Consider the following 22,867-nt stretch of genomic DNA (forward strand, 5'->3'; position numbering starts at 1 on the left):
TCAACCATCCCAGTGTCACTTTTAATCCATCGTGTCACAGCATTCAGAATTATTGGCACTCTTGGTATAGACAAGCTTAACGCACGACAAATAAATCAAGTAATCAGCTATTTCCTTTGCTGATAGAGAGATAGGAAATATTGCATTAGGACTTCATCCTTACATAATGATTTACAAAAATTGTTGGCACTTTGTTGTGTTTTTTGGCATCCACACAAATCCACCTGACCGTGGTGTGATTTCATTTCCAACCGCTTCAAGTATTACTGGTGTAGCTGATGCGGATGGAATCTGACCCCCCGAAACTCTGCAGATCACATTAAAAATCTGAGCAGCAGCAGCACTTGTGGCAGCCATCACTTTCATAATGACGAGAGAAAATGGAAAGAAAGTTAGTCTAAACAAATTAGAGTATGGTAAATGTGTATTGCATATAGCTGCTACTTGGTCTGTTTATCTTCTGAGTCATCTGTACCAAATGCCAATAATTCTGGAGGGCATCGCAAAATACAATTCAGTGAAAGAAGTGCAATATTTATGTCGAGGCATTTAAAATAAGAGCACACGTTCTTCATTAGGATGGAGAAGGTGTTATGGAAACAGCTGAGACTCACTGAAACCCAAATCCACTGCTCCGGTTACCTTAGAGGCAACAGAAACCACATTTACAAGCAACACGATGAGCGTCAGTGAGCGCCAGCGTGATATTTTGTCTGCTGATTTATGTTTCACCTCATGTCCCGGTAATTCAGAGCGATTCCTGCTGTTCCAACATCTCATGGAGGGTCTATCCTCGCTCTAAGCGTCGGTCTCGCTGCGCAGGCCCACCCTGAGAGGCTGTACGGATGAAAGTGCCGTTATTCTGTTGACCTCATACCCTGTCTGACAACCAAAAAAGAAAACAAAGCTTAAAACTGCCTGGCGGCCCAGAGTGCATTAGGAACCCTTTGCATGAAAAACACAATGATTGAATGTGTGTGTGTGTGTGTGTGTGTGTGTGTGTGTGTGTGTGTGTGTGAGAGAGAGAGGGCAGAGAGAGAGAGGAGGAGAGTGTGTATGTTGCACATCTCAACATCTTCAGTCAGAGAACAGAGCACAGTGTCCAGAGTTCAGCTTGAAGTTGTCAGCACCATGAAATCTTATGCGTGTGCACGGTGGCAGATGGAGGCCTCTTGGTCCGCTTTGTGTTACCGCTCCGGCTGTGTGTCCGCCCCCTCTGGGTTTTTCCCCCTCTCCGCGGTCCGACTGTTTCACATCAGATATCATGGCTGCTTTGGCCTTTCAAGCTTCATTAAGGGCTCTGCGGTGTCTGAGTCACTGTGGTGCTTCCTCTCGCGCGGAGGCTCGACTTTGCTGCAGCGCGTCCACGAGGGGGACCGCATGTACCCACCTCTGGGCAGCACGGGCTGGTGGGAACCTGGGAAACAAACAAACACATGATGAGTTGTCAGATCTAAACACTTGGGGAGATGAAATACAGATGCAGGTTTTTGTTATAAAAAAAACCAGAAGGACAGTGAAACCATTTGAATGTAAAATTTAACTATCTTGATGCTTACTGGCATTCGTAAACATTGCTCTAAGCCTACTTAAAGTATATTTGCACAGCACTTGAGGAGCAACATAAATCTTGCGGGGTACAGTTGGTCATAAAAAGCTTTTAGGTCATGCATGCACACACATAACTGTACGTACATACAGTACATACCAGCCATTTCTACACAGGTCAGACTGGTGGTGCTTCAAAACTGTCACTAATTGCTCTAAAATATCAAAGTGTGATGAAAACCAGACATCTAAAAGAGAATACTGGGGTACTTTTTCCCACACAAAAAGCTTCTTTCTCTCTAAATGAACCAGAAAATAAAAAAATTAAAAAACAAACACTATCAATAATCTCTCTGCTGTAACTTAACTTGACCATCTGTTTCATTTCTTGTCTTTTTAATCGTAGCTGTACAGGTTTTTGTGGCCATTGCAGCTTCAGACCACTTGGTGGAGACGTGGAACCTACCGGGGAGGCAACAAAGCAACGAGAGGGAATGACTGATAGAGAGCTGACAACTGACTCGGCCTTTCACTGCCCGTATCAGCCTAATGTTGGGTCTCCTAAGTGAACGTCATGCTCAGTACCTGGATTATATATCTCCCCATAGGCACATCCATAACCTCACATGCTGTAGAGACCGAGAGACAAAGAGAGGAGGAGGAGGAGGAGGAGGAGGAGAGGGACGTATTGATCTCAGATGATTGATGGCGTCTCCACTGGATTTTAATGACCTCCTCAGAAGAAGGACGGAGAGTGCCGCAGCAAGCGCCACCGACGCCCGCCGATGATGACTGCTTGTTGTGTTTACGCCGTTACATAAACGTCTGCAATGTGTGCAAACTATGTTGACGGTCTGTGGAAGAAGACATTCAAGTATTTTCTGCTTCTGCTTTGTAGAGATTTCTCTTGATCTCCAACATCATGACAACTAATTAAAAAGACTGACAAATATGTATTCAGAGGGAAAAATTGAACTCATACATAGTTTGCATAGCTAAGGTAAGATAACCACAAACTCCTCTGCACCATAAATAGATTTTCTCTCTTCTCCTTTCTGTCTCTTGCTCTCAGAAGCTATGGGGGTAACTGCTTCACTGTGCTGCTGGCTGAGTTTCTTCAGCTGCTGCATAATGTAATCTAGATTCTGCGAAGACAAAACAATTGTTGCAGAACGCCAAAATTCATGCACACATTTTGTCTCTTTCGACCATTTTTAGGAGAAGAAAAACACTTGTTTTATTTGTGCACGCGAATCCCAGCGCAGTCCAACCTGTGTTTGTGAACTAGGGCGAGCATTTATCAAAGATAACAATCTGCCGAGCCATTAATAGCCTGGAGCGGCCCTAAAGGCAGCAAGCTGAGACCGAATTTGACCTTGTACGTTCGAGGAAGCGCTTATAGATGCTCTATTAAATGTGGTCTCGAGCTCCTAGAGGAGAAATTACCACTGAATGACACGAAACAGAAAGCTGCTGCTGCTGCAGTCTCTGTGGGCCAAAACTTAACCTAAGTGTGCTTTACTTCTGGCTACAACTCAAGCAGTGACATCATTGGAAGTGTTGCGTCGCCGACAGCAGATTGGAAACACCTGCTCTGACATCACTGGTCCGGGTGTGGCCTGATGTATTGTGTGAGATCCTACTGCACAAAACAGAACATAAAGCGTCAGAGATGGGACCCAATCGAGAGACACTGTCTGGTGTGAATTTCTTTTCCCTGTTCGCTGCATCACATCATCCCCTCACATCAGCTATTTGTTCTTCCTCATACCAACTGGTCTGCACAGTCATCATTTACAACTGTTCCAACGGCAAAGAATAGAAAGCAAAAGCTCTGCTGGTGGTACTTTTTTTTTTTTGTGGGTAAACTTTATGGTTCATCAAGCTCGTCTGGATGTGAAACAAAGGACATCAGCCTTTTGTTTTCGTGTCCCTGTGGCTGCAAGAGATGCTCGATGAAGCACAAATTACTGTTGTTCTTAGCTCTCTGGATTCCAGCTCCCAAGTACAGCTGACCATGTTCTCCAGTTTTTAAGTGAAACGGGATTTAAGCTGCCAATAGCTGAAAGTGAAGCAGAGGAATGTATAAATGAGCAGTGGGAAAACAGACCGCAGACTAAAAAAAAAACAAACATGACACACACATATATAAGTAATGTGCAAAAGCTCCGATTATGGCCGTTTAAATGGCTTTTTGAAGGATCAGGCCTTGTTTCCAGCAGGGTAAAGTGAATTATTTAGAAACCTACATTTAGCATGAACTCGCTCACCCATCTTTTGCTCCTCTCCTCTCCCTTCTTTCACCGCTTCCTCAACTCCTACATGCGCTCAGCAGTTTCCCATGGAGCCTAATACCCACACAGCACAGCTCAATGCTACCTGACCCACATTTGCAATGCAAACGCCGACAGAAAATAATTCAATTTAAGCCTCACCCTGAAGTCACTGACGGCTTTATTGGCCAGCTCGCCTCTTTATTTTCCGCTCTGCTTCTATTACGCAGCCATGATTCACTTTGCAACACGTACCTATTGTAGTTGTAGCCGGGTTGTTCGAGACTAATGAAAAATGGCTCGCATGACACAACGGGGCTGAATAATGGAGGAGATTTTAGGGGATCCGGATGAAACGCAACAGCTGGTCCTCACAGCTGAGATTTGTGCAATAGGTCGCCATTTGGCTAAGTCCTTTCGCTCTTTCTCTCACACACACAGCTGTCCTTATCTGCACAGCACATCTGTATTGGATAAAAGAAAAATCTCTATTCACAGGTGGAATATTTCCTCTTTCTTGCTGTGAAATGGAGCTGCACATTAAAGCTACATTTCTCTAATTAGTATTAATGCTTACATTTACATAACAAAAGCAGGGATACAACTTTGGCCTATGAAACCTTTTCCATCCATCCATTATCTATACACCGCTTAATCCTCATTAGGGTCACAGGGGGGCTGGAGTCTATCCCAGCTGACTCAGGGTGAAGGCAGGTTCACCTGGACAGGCAACCAGTCTATCACAGGGCTACACTTAGAACAGGGGTGTCCAATCCTGGTCCTCGAGGGCCACAATCCTGCATGTTTTAGATGTTTCCAACACACCTGATTCAAATGATCAGGATCGTTATCAAGCTTCTGCAGAGCTTGATGATGAGCTGATCATTTGAATCAGGTGTGTTGGAAGAAGGAAACATCTAAAACATGCAGGATTGTGGCCCTCAAGGACCAGGATTGGACACCCCTGACTTAGAGACAGACGACCAAGCACACTCACATTCACACCTACGGACAATTTAGAATCACCAATTAACCTCAACATGTTTTTGGACTGTGGGAGGAAGCCGGAGAACCTGGAGAGAACCCACGCTGCACGGGGAGAACATGCAAACTCCATGCAGAAAGGTCCCGGGTGTCCTCACCGGTGATGTTCTTGCTGCGAGGCAACAATGCTAACCACCGCTCCACCGTGCAGCCCATGAAACTTTTAGGAAGAAAAAAAAATCAGCAAAATAAGCTTCAGCGTTGTATCTGACTATATAGTGGATTTAGTTTGAGGGACACTGACAGCAACAAAACACCACGCTCTGCTTGCACATCCACCTCCAGCAGGATGTCTTTGCCAGCATTCAAGACTTGTCAGTTCACACTATGTATGTGTTTACACCACCTGCTTTAAGCTGCACTGTTGTTTCATTAGCTGGTGACATTTTAACACTTCTGACAGAGTCATTGTTTGTGTTGCATCAGTCTGTGTCCACCTCTGTGGTCCTATTTCCAGACAGCCCATCTGTCTGTTTTGTTAACCTCTCTTAAACGCTCATGTGAACGTTGGCTCGTTGGCTTGGTGCACTGTCCCACCTGCTGAGGCCCAATAAAATCGTCTTTTCTCAATGCTGGAAAACATTATGCAGAAACAGCTGTTTCATGTCTTTTGCGAGCAGATGACTTTTCTTAAACCAGCTACACTTTGTAGTTGGTGCCCATCCATTCTGATGCGTCTATTTGAAGTGATTATCCCTCTTCTGTGCAAACCAGACCTGAGCCAGACATGCAGAAGGGGAGACTGGTAATAAGGATAAAGGCGAGCTAAGTGACAGAGAGTGAAGGAGAGGGGGATTGTGACTGCTGCATGTGAGATGAAATAACCCACAGGTAGAGAGACTCTTTAGAAGAAAAATACTTCATAAAATGATGCATTTATGTAAAAATAAAGAGCAGGAAATGTATGCTGCGCTCACACAATGCTGAGCTATTTTTACTCAGACAGGTAAAACTACAATAATGACTGACTTGATACTAATTAATGTCTCTCAGATGAGCAATAGCATCTGAACATGCTGTTCTTAGTTTGCAAACAGTTGATCTTTATTAGATTTTTGCTCGTCTCTGAGTAACAGACTGAGTAAATGACACACAATATAACAGCTGTACACCTCCAGAGCAGCAGAAGTGAGGTGGACTGGCTGTTACTTGTCCTCCACCTGAAAAGGAGCTGTGGCTTGTGGCTAACAAGAGGCTGACAGAACTTGGCGTGATGGAGATGGACCTGACAGCTAAATGGGCAGATGAGGTGAAACTGTTTGGCTGTGGAAAGATGGTTGTTGTGAGGCAAAGGTACACTCATAAAACTCCCAACTTGTTGTTCCAGGCCTAAGGTTTACTCTGAAAGGTTGTCATTTTCTTATTTCTTGTATTTTAGCCCCGCACAAAAAAATTCCTTTTGCGTGTACGTATGGCAATAAAGTTCTTGAATATCCTACTATCACTGAGATCTGAGCTAATGCACTGGTGTTGATGTGTTTAATTATCATTGAGCGAAAATCCTTTTATCCATTTGAAAAGGTGGGAAACCTTGTGGAACTGTCCTCATTAAACAAACTGATTTTCTAATCTCAGCAGAATGTAATATGATGCACCAAAGAACTTGAATTAAATTCCTGTTCAGATAACTGTATTAACCCATTTTGTATGAGATCACGTTAAACAGTGCTATAAATCCCTGCACATCACTTTTAAAAGAGCGTAATCGTTTTATATTCTTAACACTAAGATTAGAAGGATATGGTTAGACGTGATTATTCTCTAACAAGAGTTTAAGACATTAAAATCTAGATTTACTAGTCAAACATGCTCACGCTCTTATTTTTTTTTCCATCCAGTTTAAAGCAACTCTATTTGTCAAAGTCAAAATAACATGAAAACACCAAAACCTGTGCTCCTGTGATCCTGAATCTGCAGTCCCCTAAAGCTCAAACACTTCAAAGTCTATTTCAGATCATTGTTTAGCTCTCCAACCAACAACTTGTCCTTGTGACAGCTGTTTGCAGTGAAAATACTCCACAATCACCTGTACACAACCTGCTCAGCACCAAAACACAAACAGAGCAACCAGAAAGGGAACATAGGTGAACATTTAGCAGCTGAAGAACCAGAAACCGTCCTCTGAAAGTGACAAAGTCCAAAAAACAGAGCTAAAGGAGAATAATTATAAGACCAACATTCTGAATTTACATCCACGTGTGTCCTGATTTTTATAATATATGCAGTGAAGACTTTGAGGGAACTTAATAGATGGGTTTTTAAAATTAGTGTCACCGAATCCGTATCTGACCAAATGTGAAATACGGTCACACTCTCCTCCTCTGTTCCTGAGTTACGGTGTTGGATATTAGCCAGAAAGGGGTTTTTGCAGAACATTATGATGCCACAGTGAAGCTGACCTTTTGGAAAAATCAGCACTTTGTTTTATCCTATTAGACGTCTGCGTAAAATGTTGTCCTGATTAGTCGGTGAATTCTTGAGTTATGGCCAAAATCGTGTTTTGTGAGACCAGAGTGACGTCTGACCTTTAAAATCCAAAATCTTTTACTTTTGAGTCCAAGTGAATGTTTGTGACAAAGTTGAGGAATTCCCTCAAGGCGCTCAAGAGATCTCATGGTTAGGAGAACAGGCTGGACAGACATCGAACCACAAAAAATAATGCTTTTGATAAAGCTGTTGTTGGCGCAGAGGCATAAAAATGCTTTTCTTTTAATGCTGGATGTGTAAATAAGGTGATAATATGTCAGTTGTGTTCTCGGCATGTTCCTGCTGGGACCTCAAGTTGCCAAGACATCGCATGTTTAAGTAAATCTGCTGCTGCTAGTGTAGTTGTCTTCATAGTGATGTGTGAAGATTGACACTACTGATGTCAGCACATCATTATGTACATCCCAGAGCGAGGTTTCACAAAGAGACAAATGAAAACATATATTTTTAGAGATAAGATGCACCTCTGCACTAAGTGCTGTATAACAGCTTTAATTAAAATAAGTGGCAGCGGTGCTGCAGACAGCCGCATGTAGCACAGATGGCCCAGTGGGACCATCACTCGCACTTAACAAGCTGTGCCATGATATAAAACATTAGTGTTGAACAGAAAAAGGAAGGAAGGGAGAGACTGATGCTGTCGAAGAGGGAGGTGCATGTAGAAGGAAAGTGAGGAAAAGCTTTTCTTGTATGTTTCAGTGGATCCACACAGCGGTCACACAATCATCCTCCTCCTGGTTCCACCTCTCGCTGATAACAGTATCACCATTGGAAGTTTTTTTTTTTGCATGCTGGCGTGAAACGGCGTTTGCATGATGAGAGGCTGGAGTGTCGGAGGAGAGAGTTCACCATCCACATGCAGGACGAGGCGCACGGGTCATAAATAAAACATGGGGAAGATTTAGTGCTTCCCTTTGCAAACTGTGAGAAAGATGTGCTGACCTTTATTCAGTACCTGCTGCTGTGACATACAGTGAACTGTCTCACCTCTTAACCCATCTACTGCATTTGATTAACTTGGCTAATAAGAGATTGGTGTGATGCAGTCCCAGCTTAACACAACATTTTCCTTCTGCTCCAGCTGTCTAGAATAAAAGAATTCACGTCTTCTTCTTTTGGACTCTAAATGTTACAAATCATTACAAGATCTTTAATCATAATCCGTGACACTCGGAAATATGATTTTGATGAGTCCTTGAAGGAGTTAAATGACATTTGAGATGGTTACAGCTCAGCAGGTTTAGGACCCTGCTGGGGCATAATTATATCAAGCTTTCTCTCTTGCACACACACACATACAGCCTAACCTACTCTAACCTTCAGCCAAGTCCATCCATCAGCTTTCTACATGTTCTGAACCCACCCTGTGGACGAAAGTGGGCACAAAGAGTTTCATGTCAGCACAAGATTTAAAGGTCCAGTTTAAACAGCGTCTGACAAATATATATATTGTGCACGGGCATTGTTAGTAAAGAAAATGTGCTTTCCTGATGAAAAAAAAGCCTGTCTTTTAATTGTGGTACTGATGAAAGGCAGGGTGCACTCAGAAAGACAAACATGCACGCTTGCATTCACACCTACAGCCACTTTACAATCCTCAGTTAACCTGTGCAGCACCTGAAGAAAACCCACACGGGCACAGGGAGAACATGCAAACCCCTCACAGAAAGATCCCGGATCAAACCAGGGACCTTCTAGCTGTGACAGTGCCAACCGCAGCTCCACTGTGCCGCCCAAGTCTTCATTCTAAATTTGAATAATTTAGGTTGTGCAGGCTTGCTTTTTGTCAGCAAAATGATGACAGATCTGACTGTGTGAACTGTTATGTCTCCTTAAAATACAAGTACACACATTGTTTCACTCCACCCCATTCAAAAGCACTGTTCCCATTTCCCTCACTTACTAATTTGGGAAATGCTTCTCAGTTAATATGACTGAAGCTACGGGGCAAAAGGTTGCAAAAATTTTTATACTGACAAAGGAAGTTGTTGAAGTTCTTGCACCTGCATAAATAGCTGATGTCTGCAGATCTTCACGACAAAGTCAAACTTTCAGGTGCATGTTGTTGTCTCCTGCTAAAGGTACGTGTGCACGCTTTGTTTGCATCTTTGTCATATCTATTGTGAACTTATTTAACTTCCTGTATGGATCCACAATCAGTGACACTGTGGTGTGAGGATAACAATGAAATTCTACAAAGCACCAATGTGGGTGTTGTTTGTTGCCAAAGAAGAGTTTCCACTTCCCTGTTTCATTTTTAGTTCTCCCCTGAACAAAGCCTTACCTGCTGGGGACTCATTGTGGTTCTCCTCATCAGAGTCGGCAAAAACTTCAGCCAGTTCCTGGTCGGACATGTCGGTCAGCTCGGTCAGATCCAGGAGGTCAAAGTGCACCTCTAAAGAAGACACACTGCTCAGTGGTTCTGTGAGAAACAGAGAGAAAAATAGCATGTTTTGAGAGTGGAGGGGAGCTGAGAGATTAAAATCATCCACTTGTTTTTGCTGACGGCGCCGAAGCAAAGTGGCTCTTGAGAAGAAGTGGGGGATGAACTGCATACATGCTCAAGCAAGCTGCTCTCGACTCTCTATTGTGCTCATAATCAGATCAATAGCTGGCTCTTGCAGCTCAATTGCAAAATCAATTGCATTTTTTTTCCCTCCACTTTAATCGGTACATCTCTTGTAGCGAAGTTATCTCTGCTTCAGAGAAATGTTCACGTGCTGTTGGAGTCTTGAAGTTGTCTCCGAGCTCGTTGCTGTGTCGCTTCAGCATGACGCCTGCGTGTCGACACGACCAGCGACCGAAGAATTGAAACAGGAGCTCAGTGGAGATGAAAATAGCCGGTTCTTTAACGCACCGTGATCTCCGTTTTTCTCCTGGGTGTGTTGCACCTGTTCGTTTCAGGCACAAGACACAGGACTCTCGACTGCCGCACACAGCAGGGTCACATTCATGTCAAAGTGCCTGACTCAGCATTCCAATCAGGGCTGCCTGCAAAACGCTGAAACTTTAATGCAATCGGTGTGAAGTAAGAATTTATTCTCAAGCGATATATACATAAAGCACACTAAAGGTCCAAGAACATCTGCTCGTCTCAGCGACACCCCAAGTAAAGAAAACTGGGTAACGGAGCCGAACTAATCCACCGTTGCAGTGAGGAGGATGTCTGGAGACTGCACCGAGACAGATGGAGGTGTGCTTGCAGTGGATGCCAGCCTGCCACGCACAGTCAAGTCTGAATGAAACCCATCGCCGGTTGTGTGAGGGCGTGACTTGTAGCGAGGAAAACGATGGGTTTTGCACGACGGGTTGAAAGCTGTTATTATCCTGTGTTGTTTTCATGCTGCTTTCCAGGCTGTTTAAAGACGACGTTTCAGGCCGAACACAAGGAGCCTCCCGCTCTTTGTCTGCCGCCACATTTCATTCCCCGCATCATCCTCCAGATTGAGCACACATTGATTTATAGGAGAGTGTGCATCACGCCGAGACAGCGGCTGATCATTGTGGCACGTTTCAAATATATTAAGGACGGTCAACAGCAGACATGGACACGGAATGAAAAATAGGGAAGCAGTAAAAAAGGGAGATAATATAAATAACTATGAAGCCTTTTGAAGTTGAAGACATGGCACTTCATCAAAAGGTTATGCCAGTCAGTTTCCATTATCACACCATTAACCACATGTGATTAAATAGCAGCAGCTCTCAAAGCTTTGCTCATGTTTCCGTCTACTGTTGGATAGTGTTTGCTTATATTGAGAGGAGAAACACTGCAACACACAATTATTGGCTGAGATAACAGAAAACCATTTTTTAAAATTAATATCCTTTTTTTTTTTTCAATTTACTTGAGTGCGCCCTATGAATATATTTTCCTCTTCCTGAAGGCCGGAAGGTGCTTTCTTATCAGCCTCCCACTTTTGGGAGGTAAGAAGAAACTAGAGGCAGCGAAACATGGAGGAGACTGTGGGGGTGGAGATGAAGAGAGAAGAGGGAGAGGCAGGATGATGGGAGAAGAGGGAGAGTTGAAGCTCAACGTGAAACAATAAAAGGAGAACGGAGGAGAGAGAAAGTCGACGAAGAAGAGACATTAAACGAGACGGTCCTTTCTTCCGTTTTTTTGTCATTATTTTCAACAAGGTTATTCCCATTCTGCTGCACTTGTTTTAAAAAAACTCCCTCCCATCTCTTTTTTCCCTCTTCCACACCCCTTCTCCTTGAATAATTGATCAGTGCGTTTTCAATCCCAGGCAGACACATTGAAACAACAGCCTCCATCTCAAAAGCCAATCAGGAGGAGCTCTGAGATGTCAGTGGGGAGGACTGACACAGAGAACTCATGCTGAGACGAAAAAAAAAAGAGGATTTTGTGCCTAAAGCAAATGTAAAATATCTCTTCTTCCATCCAGCGTTCAGGGTGGCGGCTCGTAAAGTCGTGTTTTTGTGTTATTTTATGTAGACATACAGTTAACATGTGTCCCAAATGGGCCTTTAATTCTGGATGCCACATTAACAATACAACTGCTTTTCCAAAAAAGGAATTCCTTTAATTTAATTTTCTCTTTCTTTGCCCCCCACTCCCCTCCTTTTCTTCTCTGTGCATGTAGAAAGGTGCAGATGATTCAACCGAAGGAACAAAGAATGTGCAGGATGGGTAAGAGGGAGGGGTTCACGTTTGGGAGAAGGGATGAGAGAACGGAGGAGATGTGCTTCGCATGCTGTAATTCCTTCTCCCCTCTCTCTCGCCTACCCGGGGCTCTGAGGTCAATCAGTCCAGCCTGAGCAGATTGTAATGACGACAGGGTTTTGATGGAAACAAGGCAAAGCGATTGACATTTATATTAAACATTCGGTGTATTAAATATTCTCAACATATTCTGTGGAGAGTGTTTGTACCTCTCACTGGAATCCGGTCCAGTTATTCTCTGCTTGCTAATCAGGCACTATTAAAACATTTGCTGGATAAGTTTACCAATAAACATAATTTAGCTTTGAAGTTGCACCAAAAGATTTCTTAGAATCCTTGATTCCTTTGTTCTTGCCCGTGACTCCTTGAATCTGCTATTAAGGAAAATCTCAGAGTACGAGGAGTCACTATAAATTTTTAATCTCCAATTCCCTCCCATGCAGCCAATCTCAGTGCAATTTGTTCATGCTGCAGTTTTATAAGTTTACTGTGTTTGCTGTATCTGTGAATCTCCCTCTGCTGCATGTTGTTTTTGCTTTTTTGTTATTTCATTCCTGCAAACCAAATGGCAACTTGCTCCTTTCTGGAATATTAAGATGCTTGTCTTTTTAAGGTAGGCTGTTTGCTCTGGACCTAAAAATAAATGTCGCAGATGACTCAGGAACAACTGTGGTCCCCGTTTTTTTTTTTTTTTTGGAGATAAAACTGCAGCACTGGGAGAGAATTTGCTTCTGCGTTGCTGCGTTTCCTCGACAGCAACGTCGTGAGCAAAACCTTAACAAACGAACAAGAAGTTTTTAAAGATTATCAGCATTCTGCAAATATCTGAACCAACAATGATGTTTCTCTCCGTTGATCTTGGCTTATCTTCCTTTCCCTTTATCTCTCCTGTCACATACTATTAGCTGACCTGACAGGTAGCATGGCTAGTTAGTGGGGTTACATTAAATCATAGAGACACAAACATTAGTCTCTGGATGAGCTGTCTCCCTGAAAAAGTGTTTAGTTAGTGAAGCAGATAAAGGCTGCCTTGTCACCCATGTAGCCCCTGTATCTGTCCCCGTGTTTCTGTGCCCTGGGAGTCTGGCACATAGAGGGAAGCCTCTGTATGGGCCTGATGCACAATGAGTCCTTTCAGTCGAGGCCGTGGTGCAGCGATCTCTCAGAATGTGGGACCAGAATACCTAAAATAGGCAGCGATCGTTCGGTGGGATTCGAGACTAGAGAGGATAAACCTGGACTGCACTGGATGAAAATAAAGATAGCTCATATTCATGTGTGTGAAATGATGCTGTGTGCATTTCAATACGTGGTACCAGGATTTATCGTCACCGATCAGACCCTGATAAGGCTCTCCTTAACAGAACAGGATATCCGCTGCCTTCCTGTCCTTATCTCCTTCTTCACTAAAGACTCCTGCAATTGATCAGGTGCCTCGCTCAAGGCAGTTCCCACCCATAATTTATCTGTAACACCTCTTGACTGCCAATGAATATTCATCACCGTTTCACACTCCCGGTATCTCACTCTCTTTGCCGGTTCCCTGGTACTCACGTCTCTTCTCGGTGATGTGCAGCAGGCTAGCGGTGTGCCCTGATAGGCTGCCCTCCTCGTCGCCTAATGAGTGCTGGAGCAGCTCCTTGGATAGGTCACCTGAGCTGGAGGGCTTCAGCAGCTTCTGGATGTCTTTATTGGGCTCTGTCGTCACACGCAGAAAAAAAAACAGAGTGAGAGATGTGAGCAGAAAACATGATGGTAGGATTTTAGATTTCCTTTAAAAGATAACATGAAGCCTGCAAACACACGTCGTGAAGTAATGACGGGGGGAGAAAGCAGTTAAGAGATTTTCGGTCCTGATAGAACTCAACGCTTATTCATGTGTTTATCAGTCATGTTCAGCGATAATCCTCCTTGTATAAGCAGTCTATCCAATTCAGCCTGGCATTAATCCTCAGGTACCTGCATCAAGTCGTAAAGCTAAAGCATCTCAGCTGCTTGACTTTTTGTTCCATATACACATTTCCATCTTCCCTCAATACTTTCACTTTACGTGTAAATGTATGTGTCTCTATACAGACGGTGTTAAAGGTTTTAATTCCTGCAGAACAGATTGATTGAAACAGATTTGGGCAGAATTCAGTTGCATTATTGTCATTTTTATATTTCATAAAGAAGCTGCATTCTGCTCTTCGGTAAAGCCAGCTGAAAAAAAAACATCTATTCAAAATAGTTCACACAGGCTATTAACAAAGTCTGAAAATAGAATTTGCTTAAAATAGCATCCCATTCCCATTTGGGAGTGCGCATGAACTCGGAATCGGTTAAACTTGATCAAGGTTAAACATTCACCTGCTTGACACGGCTGAGAACACTGTGTGATGTGTGAGGAGGCTCGGTGAGGTGAGGCGTGCAGGAAAGAGGAGGCGACAGATGATGCTTCATGTTGGATAAAATCATGCAATAGGTTTATCTGCTAAGCTGTCCATCCATCCATCCATCCTTTCTTTATTTCTTTAGAGGTTAAGACGTTCAAAAAATGTCCCGTTAAAAGGGGAAAAAAAACTGAAAAGGAGACTCGTGTGTGTGCGTGTAGCAACATTTACCAGAAACTCTGACTGTATAGTTACTTCATGACAACATGCAGAGTTGATGGAATATAATGTGGGAGTACAGCAGCTTCCCGGTGGGCCTCGCCAGATGGCTGAAACCATTTCTACTTGCAGTATGTTCCCAGACTGTTTAATTCCTCGTTGCAGATGAAACGTGTGTTACAGCCGAGGCGACGGCGGAGCGTGATGGATTCTGATTTCTCACCCCGAGAAACACCGTGTTCATTGCTGCCTATTGATTGATTTCCCCCAGCGAGGAGCCACACCAGCTGAAAGACTATAGCTTTACCTCTGCTGCTATAATGAAATGTTTGCTCAATATTTAGACTCTCTCCCGGCAGCTTCGGTTTCCGGTTCCATCACCGTGTTCGGCAAACAATCTTTGCTTTCATCCATCCGTATAGATGTCCATCCAGCCAAACAGCAGTGGGGTTTGGAGTGTGCACCTTTTGTGTGTACATGGTTTTACAATATCGTTAGCCTCATAGCATAATTGTCATTTTTTGGTCAAATTGAGATATTTGCCTAACTTTACTCTCCTATCACTTCTGCATCATCCTGTCTTTCTACCCATGTCATTGGCCAATCACATCTGGTTGAATGTACTGTTAAAAAAATCAATAATAAATACCAATGTCACTTCTAAAAATTGTGTTTTTTCTCATTTCCCAAAAACATGAAAATATGACTTAGGCAAGTATGCTATGAGGCCAACGATATGCAACAAATGCTGCTTGTTGTAGACACATGTAAGACATAAAGACAAAAAAATTAATCTCTCAGGATCACTTGTGTAGCTATGTCTGTTTGTGCCCTCATATTTAAGAAGGCGATGAGTCCCAGTCACAACGTTAATCACACAACGAGCTTTTGAGAAAGTCCCGGTCATATCCAGATGTGCAGGAAAACAAGTTTACACAGATGGCCTGACGTAGCCGCCACCTGCTGAACCGCCTCGCGAAGACGCCACAGTAAAAAAAAAAAACGTGACAGCCAACTATCATACATGTGGGCCTTTTTTTTTTTTCTCCGACTGACCCTTTCTCGAGCTGTCAGCTGCGACTGTCTGTGAATCAGCTCACCCTAGACAGAAAGGCAGATGGAGGGAGATGTAGAGACAGAGAGCGGGGGAGGATGAGAACGATTTGTTGTACGACTGCCAAAAGTTGAATCAAATTCAGTGTCTTGGTTTAATAAATCAATTGCCGTTTGATGGTGTTGCACAGGCAGGAGGAATCAACATGCTCTCCCAACACCCCCTTTCTGCTGATTTCTCTGTCTTGCATTATTTCCCCCTTGTATTCTGCATTATACCCCAGACTAGAATACACATTTCTCCAACTTAATTACTGTCCACAGGGGATGACGAAAGTTAAGAAAAGGTTCACTCTAGAATTAACTTTCTCAACAGGTCTTAGTGTGTGTAGTGCATTAATTCAGAACCTCATACGTAGAGCGTGAAGTGTTTCATCTAATTTCTTAATTCAGAAAGGCAGTCGCTGTGTCGGCCGCATTACAAACACCGCTGTTCAGAAGTCACACTTGGGTTCTGTGATGCATCACAGTAATGACGTTCGCTCTAATTCAATCCCGTCATAACGAACAAATTATGTCCACAATTTGTCATGTGCAGGTAATTCCGGCCATCGGCTCAAACATGCAGCAAGTAAACAACGATAGGTGGAACAAAGCCATAGCCGGAAAACAAAAAAACAATTACTGTGAGTATCTGCTGAAATTGCAACTTACGGTGGCTGCAGTGACATTGTTTTACCCCAAGGCACAATAGAGTAGCAACACAACATTTTAATAGTGGTTGAATGCACAGGTTCAGAGGCAGAAAATTAAACACACAGGCAAATAAACTGACTTTGCACATCATAAAATTCATATCAAAGCTAAATTTATAATGTGTACGTCAATGAAGACTTAAAAAACATCACCCTGGACTGTGCTGTACGTAAACATAGTTAAAACGTCGTCCCTTTTAACGATCGTCCAGGGCGATAGTGGCACTAAAGCATTGTTCAGCACTACCCACACTGCACAGGCTTCTCTGGATGGCCTTCAAACAAAGGCCATATGTTCCCACTATTGTTTTTGCAATTTGTATTTCATCAGTTCAGCTTTTGCACGGCTGACCTGCAGTTTGTCAACATTAAAAAAAAAAGACTGTAAAGCAGCACATTAAAGGTGAATGTAGAAATGACCCATCCACAGCTGGATCACAGGTAGGGCACTGTACTACTGCTGCTATATTTAAACCCCAACGTATTAACTCCTGACTAGACAAGAGTTCATATGACAAACATTATTCAGAGAGATTACAGTCTAAACACTCAGCAAGTCCTCATTTACAAACATCATGAACATGTGAAGAAGGACAGCCGGCAGAATATTCACAGCACGAGTCACTCCGAATAGATAAAGGCAGCCTGTAACAGCCACGTTCAAAGCTGTGACAGAAAGAAAAGAATAGAAAATGGCTCTTACCTGGGCTCCCTGCCCCTCCCTGTGCCTCCATGCAGCTCGGCCGAGAGTGTCCTGCTGTTCACCACACCAGCATCGGAGAGTGGAGGAGACAAATGGGGAGGAAAGAGGGGAGAGGCGAGGGGAGTGTGTGCATACGAGAGAGTAGAGGGGTGGGGGTGGGTGGACACGGCGAACCCTAAGCTCTGAATAGACTCTGTTCCTCCTTCTTCTTCTTTTTTTTATAATCTTGTCTGCTGTTGTTCTAGATTTCCCAAACAGGTGATTTTGGTTTCTCCTCTTCCACAGTCCACCTGCCCTGCTCTTCCATCAGAGCTGTCTCTAAGTGTGCTGCACTGCCTCACAGAGCGAGTCCACCACAGGGAGGGAGGTCTGGGAACAGCGACATCGGCAGCAAATTTCTAAGCCCCTTGGTTTAGTAATCGCAGCATTGTGAGGCTTGGCTTGGTATGTACAGAATACACAGGGAGAGATCCAGAGCAAAAAAAAAAAAAGAGGGAGAGAAAGAGAAAAGGGAGGGAGGGTTGAGCTGGCAGCCTGCCCAGACTGAGACAGAGAGAGAGAGAATGGGGTGTCAAGGAGGGTTATGGACCACTGGAGGCGTGGAAACTGTGTGTGTGAGTGAATGAGCATCCCAGCATGTGTGTGTGTGCACGAATGTCGCTTAACAATTTGTGGATGGACTTGCAGGCAAGTTGTTAAACCTGATAATAGGTCAGTTCGTGTCAAATGCACAGAAGCCAGCGAGACTTGGATGACAGCACGATGAAAAGAGATGCATGGCATTCAAACACAGTTTCTCTGTTACACTTCATAGAAATGTGAATCCCCTTACCTCCACAAAAGCAGGAAATGGTGCTGCTTTCTCCTGAAGGGAACATGCTGGCAGAGCTCGCCCTCCAGTGGCAGGATCTGGTGCGTGCAGGTGGTCGAGTCACGTGATTATGTTCTCAAACCTGAAAAAAAAAAAAAACAGAAGAGTCAACTTTATCATCGTTAACAGAAGAGACTCGCAGCGGTCTCCTGAAACACTCTGTACAATAAAACAAGAGTAATTCAAACCCTCCTCTGGTTAGAAAACAACATCAATAAATCATAATACGAATGTTAAGGAGCAAGTTCAGCAAAGTAATTTCCAAAGAGAAAGTTTGGTTGACTGCTCAACAAGACAAAAATATCAAAATAGACAAAAAAAAAGATGTGGCAAACAAACCATACATTTATCTGACAGTCCTGGAATTATTGAAGGGAAAGCGTAGCTCAGTAGCACATAGCCACTAAATTAAAAGCAATATAAACACAGCTGATCCTGTCATTGGCTGGGTGGTTAGCACCGTTCCCTCACAGCAAGAAGGACACCCGGGATCATTCTGCGTGGAGTTTGCATGTTCTCCCCGTGCAGCGTGGGTTCTCTCTAGGTCAGGGGTCTCTAATCCTGGTCCTCGAGAGCCACAGTCCTGCACGTTTTAGATGTTTCTCTCTTCCAACACACCTGATGATCAGGATCGTTATCAGGCTTCTGCAGCGCTTGATGATGAGCTGATCATTTGAATCAGGTGTGTTGGAAGAGGGACACATCTAAAACATGCAGGACTGTGGCTCTCAAGGAGCAGGATTGGAGAGCCCTGCTCTAGGTTCTCTGGCTTCCTCCCACAAGGTCCATAGGTGTGACTAAGCTGTATAGATGGATGGATGGATGGATGGTCCTGTAGTGAAAAAGGCCAAACTAGGTATCCAGGACACCGCAACAAGAGAATCTTTTTAACCTATTGCCCACACAGTTAAGTCTGTTTATTGTGAATCAATATAATCAGCGGAACATTGGCTCATATTACGGATATTCCACCATTAATATTTTCAGATTGGTTTATCAAAACAGCCAGATGAGTGGGAGGAATCTTCAGGTCAGAGGCTGTGGGACTGATCATTTAGTGAAATAATTCAGAGTGGTATTGGTTTATTGCTGCAGAATCAGCTTGGCCGGCATATTTGTGTTTATATTCTCTATTCCAGACCGACTGTACTTCTATTTCTGTGACACGTCCTGGAACTTTGGGGTGGATCAACATAAACTTTGGTTTTTAACACTCACGGTGTCCTGGGGGTGAAATCTGCTGAGTTTGGTGAGTCTCTGACTTTTCCAGTAATGCCACCATGAAATGAACATTTGCAGTTTTAATTAAATGTCTCAATAACTATTTGACGGATAACTACGCAATTTGATACAGACGTTCATGTCTCCCCCCAGGATGAATTGTGATCAAACTGTGCCAGTTTCCACAAAGCGTTTTAAAGCACCATGCCCTGCCCCATTAGAAACCTTCAGTTGAGCTATAATTTGATGCTGAGAGAGCCTCTTTTTCTTACAATAATAATTTGATTTCTGACTCTTTCTCTTAGTTGTGGTGCCATGTTTGCCATTATCACGATGCTACTTAGCAATTGAGCAATGTGCTGCTTCAAACTTGTGGCACAGAAATATTTACAGCAGCTGAACAATGACTGCAAGCTGATTTCCTTGACCAAGCCTCTGGTAAGTAGATCAAATCCATGTGGGTGTAATTTAACTCTGATTCAATGGAAATTAAATTTGATAAATCTGATTGCTGACCTAGAAAGTACATAATATTAAGTGTGTGTTTTTCGTTTTGCAAGTCATAAAAATACTAAGAAAATACTTGAATATACACGCTTTGAAGTAGTATCAGTCTTTTAGATGTGTATCATTTCGGGCATATAATTTAAATAGATATCTAATCTAAAACATTATCAAAATGACACATCAGATAGAAGAGTGAGGACACCCGGGATCTTTCTGCGTGGAGTCTCCATGTTCTCCCCGTGCAGCGTGGGTTCTCTCCGGGTTCTCCGGCTTCATCCCACACAGTCCAAAAACATGTTGAGGTTAATTGGTGATTCTAAATTGTCTGTAGGTGTGAATGTGAGTGTGCTTGGTTGTCTGTCTCTAAGTGTAGCCCTGTGATAGACTGGTTACCTGTCCAGGTGTCCCCTGCCTTCGCCCTGACTCAGCTGGAATAGACTCCAGCCCCCCATGACCCAAGTGAGGAACAAGCGGTGTCTAGATAATGGATGGATGGAGGTCAAGGGCTGTCTAAAATGCACATGACACCAAATGCCTGCAGGTTGTGTTCCAGTTTAACTGAGTTCTATTAAAATTTGAGAAATGTGGTTTCAAGGTGAGACACAAATGTTTAATGATCCCAATAACTAAAACACTAAAAAGTCCAAAATCGTGATAACAGTGATTCATCAGAGGCACCATATTGCTGTTGGGGCCTTGAACTGGCAAAACTTTGCTTTCAACCACTGTTTTCCTCCTTCAGTTTCATGTGACAGAATACCACAGGGGTGACCCTGGTAGGTCCCTGATTTTTTATTTTTTTTAAATTGCAGCTTCTAAATGTAAGAACTCAGTGTGTGTAAATATGTTCAGCATTACGGCAGGCTTTAATGAACCCACACTGAGAAGCAAACAGACCTGATGTTTTTGTTTTTTTTTTCTGCATAATGGCTGGTCACCCACATTTAAAATAATTTTGACTGGTGCACTTTTAGCAACTACTCCTTCATCCAATTTTCAGACTTTGCTGACAGGAATACAACCATGCATGAAAACAGTACCCCCCTGAGCTATTTGCAGTGCAGTGCTGTTTCCCAGGAACTTTAGATCAGCTCTCTTGGCTGTCATCACATCCCACAACACACATTCTCTGGTCAACAACACTCACAGCAGGCATGCATCTTCACTTGACTGCACGGTGGCCATTTTTGGGCAGTTACCTCAACTTCAACGGATGACTTGGTTTCCATGCACGACCACACTGTCATCACTGCCAACAGCTTGCCAACAATTATAGTGTCATTCAAGACAACCAGCTGCCATGAAAGGCCAACACTGAAGCCACAACCTCATCCTGCTGGGCTGTGCTCCACCAGAGATGCTGAATTGCTCTCTTCCTCGCGCTGACAATAGTCTGTGTTTGCACTCCTTGCAAATTCATTTGGCCGGGCACCTCAAATATTTACATCCGCCCATCCCATCCTGTCTTCAACTTTCCCATGTCACCGCCGCCTGTAATACCATTTTGAGCGGTGTGAATCTGCAAGAAATGAAAACAAATACAAGAAAGAAACCAAAAGCCTAACTGGCTGAGTACAGCGTGTGTTGATAACATACGCACTGTTTAATATTCCTACGCAAATTCAGTTTGCACAGAGATAATGTGAACTCATCAGGTCAATGTGTATTAATTACCACAGAAAAAGGCATCAAATCCCTCATTTAAAAATAAGTAGTTGTTAAAAAAAAAATGTTACAAGAGGCCAACAATTTAATATCATTAAATGACTATCCTCTGTTTTGTTGCTCACTTTCAATCCCATTTTTGGCGGTCACTTTTATATTGTTTTGTATTTTAGGTCATGGCTTGACTCAACTTCCTGTTAAGTTTTATATAAACCACTCTGAGTTGCTTTGTTGAAAGATGAGACACAAATAAACTTGTCAAGAAGTAAGGAAAAGAAAGGAGCAGAGCAAAAATGGAAATACTCACGTAAAATAAAGCTATTTCACTTGAGATTAAAAGAACAAACACAAAAAATTATTATTTCACAGTAGTACGACAACGTATTAAAGGTACGCTCACATTTCTACGGTGGCCGGGGAGCCTCTTTCGCTTTCGCGTTTTAGCACGCTGATCCTTCCGAGCCGCCGTAGGAATGATAAACATTGACAAGCAGCTGTTCCTCCAGTATTATGTTACAGAGCTCACGTGTGAGATTTCCATGCGCGAAGTGTAGCCGAGTTGTGTAGAAGAAACCACGCTGTATCGTAATTAGCACAATGGAGCCCGTCATTAAAATAAACCCGGGTAGGTTAAACGTCCGTCACATTTGTTGTGTCGTTAAAATTTAACTCGCTGCCTGTTGCTAATTTAAGCTAATGTTGCTCCGTTCGTGCTTCACTTTTGTCGTTTGTGTTAAAAAAATAAATAAAATTAAAACACGTGCTTCGTTTTCTCGACAGGAGCGTCGAAGTGGGACATTCGTCAGAAAGTTTGGGACTACATTGAAGACAAGAACCTGGCCAACTTTCCGAGGCCTGTGCACAACAGAATCCCAAACTTCAAGGCAGGTTCAAGCTGCAGCACTTCAATGCTTTTCCCCCAATGTGACTTAGCTCATGTAGGAGCTTAGTCCTGCAATTTGTTGTGTCATTCAAATGTTGTTCCTGCAAGTTCATCACATTTTACCACAGAAAGCTGATTATATAAGAGAAAACCAGACTTGAGAAACTAGTAGGTCATTAAATGTGACATTAAAGCCTATTATGTATAATCACTGTTACTATGAAGGACAGTTTAAGATTTAATAATGTGAATTCATCAGTTAAAATCAGATGAACCACTTTAATAATTAGTCTCATATTAAGGCTTTCCTTTGCAGAACTCAGTTTGATAATTAAATCAGACACACATTTTTAAACAATATCATTTGTACTAATACTACTACTAATAATTGATCAGATTTATATAGCGCTTTTCTGGACACTCAAAGACGCTTTACACTGTCAATTATTCATTCACACACATTCATTCTGGTGGTGGTAGCTACGATTGTAGCCACAGCTGCCCTGGGGCAGACTGACAGAGGCGTGGCTGCCATTCTGCCCCTCCGACCACCACCTCAAACAATCCATTCATACGCAT

The 22,867-nt window shown here is 43.1% G+C and overlaps 2 protein-coding genes across 2 annotated transcripts in view; one reads left to right on the forward strand and one right to left on the reverse strand.

The window, feature by feature from the left end:
* Positions 1-1,000: 1,000 nt before the first annotated feature.
* dbndd1 (dysbindin domain containing 1) lies at positions 1,001-18,061 on the reverse strand. Its single transcript, XM_008305654.1, has 5 exons — positions 17,974-18,061; positions 17,142-17,684; positions 13,594-13,737; positions 9,637-9,774; positions 1,001-1,417 (listed from the first exon to the last, which is right to left on the reverse strand). The coding sequence occupies exons 2-5, from the start codon at positions 17,170-17,172 to the stop codon at positions 1,263-1,265; spliced, it is 468 nt and encodes a 155-aa protein (XP_008303876.1). The 5' UTR covers positions 17,173-17,684; positions 17,974-18,061; the 3' UTR covers positions 1,001-1,262.
* A 3,837-nt stretch (positions 18,062-21,898) lies between these two features.
* Positions 21,899-22,867, forward strand: part of mthfsd (methenyltetrahydrofolate synthetase domain containing) — a 9,682-nt gene continuing 8,713 nt past the window's right edge. Inside the window, exons 1-2 of the mRNA XM_008305655.1 lie at positions 21,899-22,030; positions 22,186-22,289. Coding sequence (XP_008303877.1) covers positions 22,003-22,030; positions 22,186-22,289 — 132 coding nt within the window. The 5' untranslated portion in view covers positions 21,899-22,002. The remainder of the gene's footprint in view (positions 22,031-22,185; positions 22,290-22,867) is intronic.

Source organism: Stegastes partitus, unplaced genomic scaffold, assembly GCF_000690725.1.
Source record: "Stegastes partitus isolate 25-593 unplaced genomic scaffold, Stegastes_partitus-1.0.2 Scaffold2577, whole genome shotgun sequence".
NCBI classification, from domain to species: domain Eukaryota; kingdom Metazoa; phylum Chordata; class Actinopteri; family Pomacentridae; genus Stegastes; species Stegastes partitus.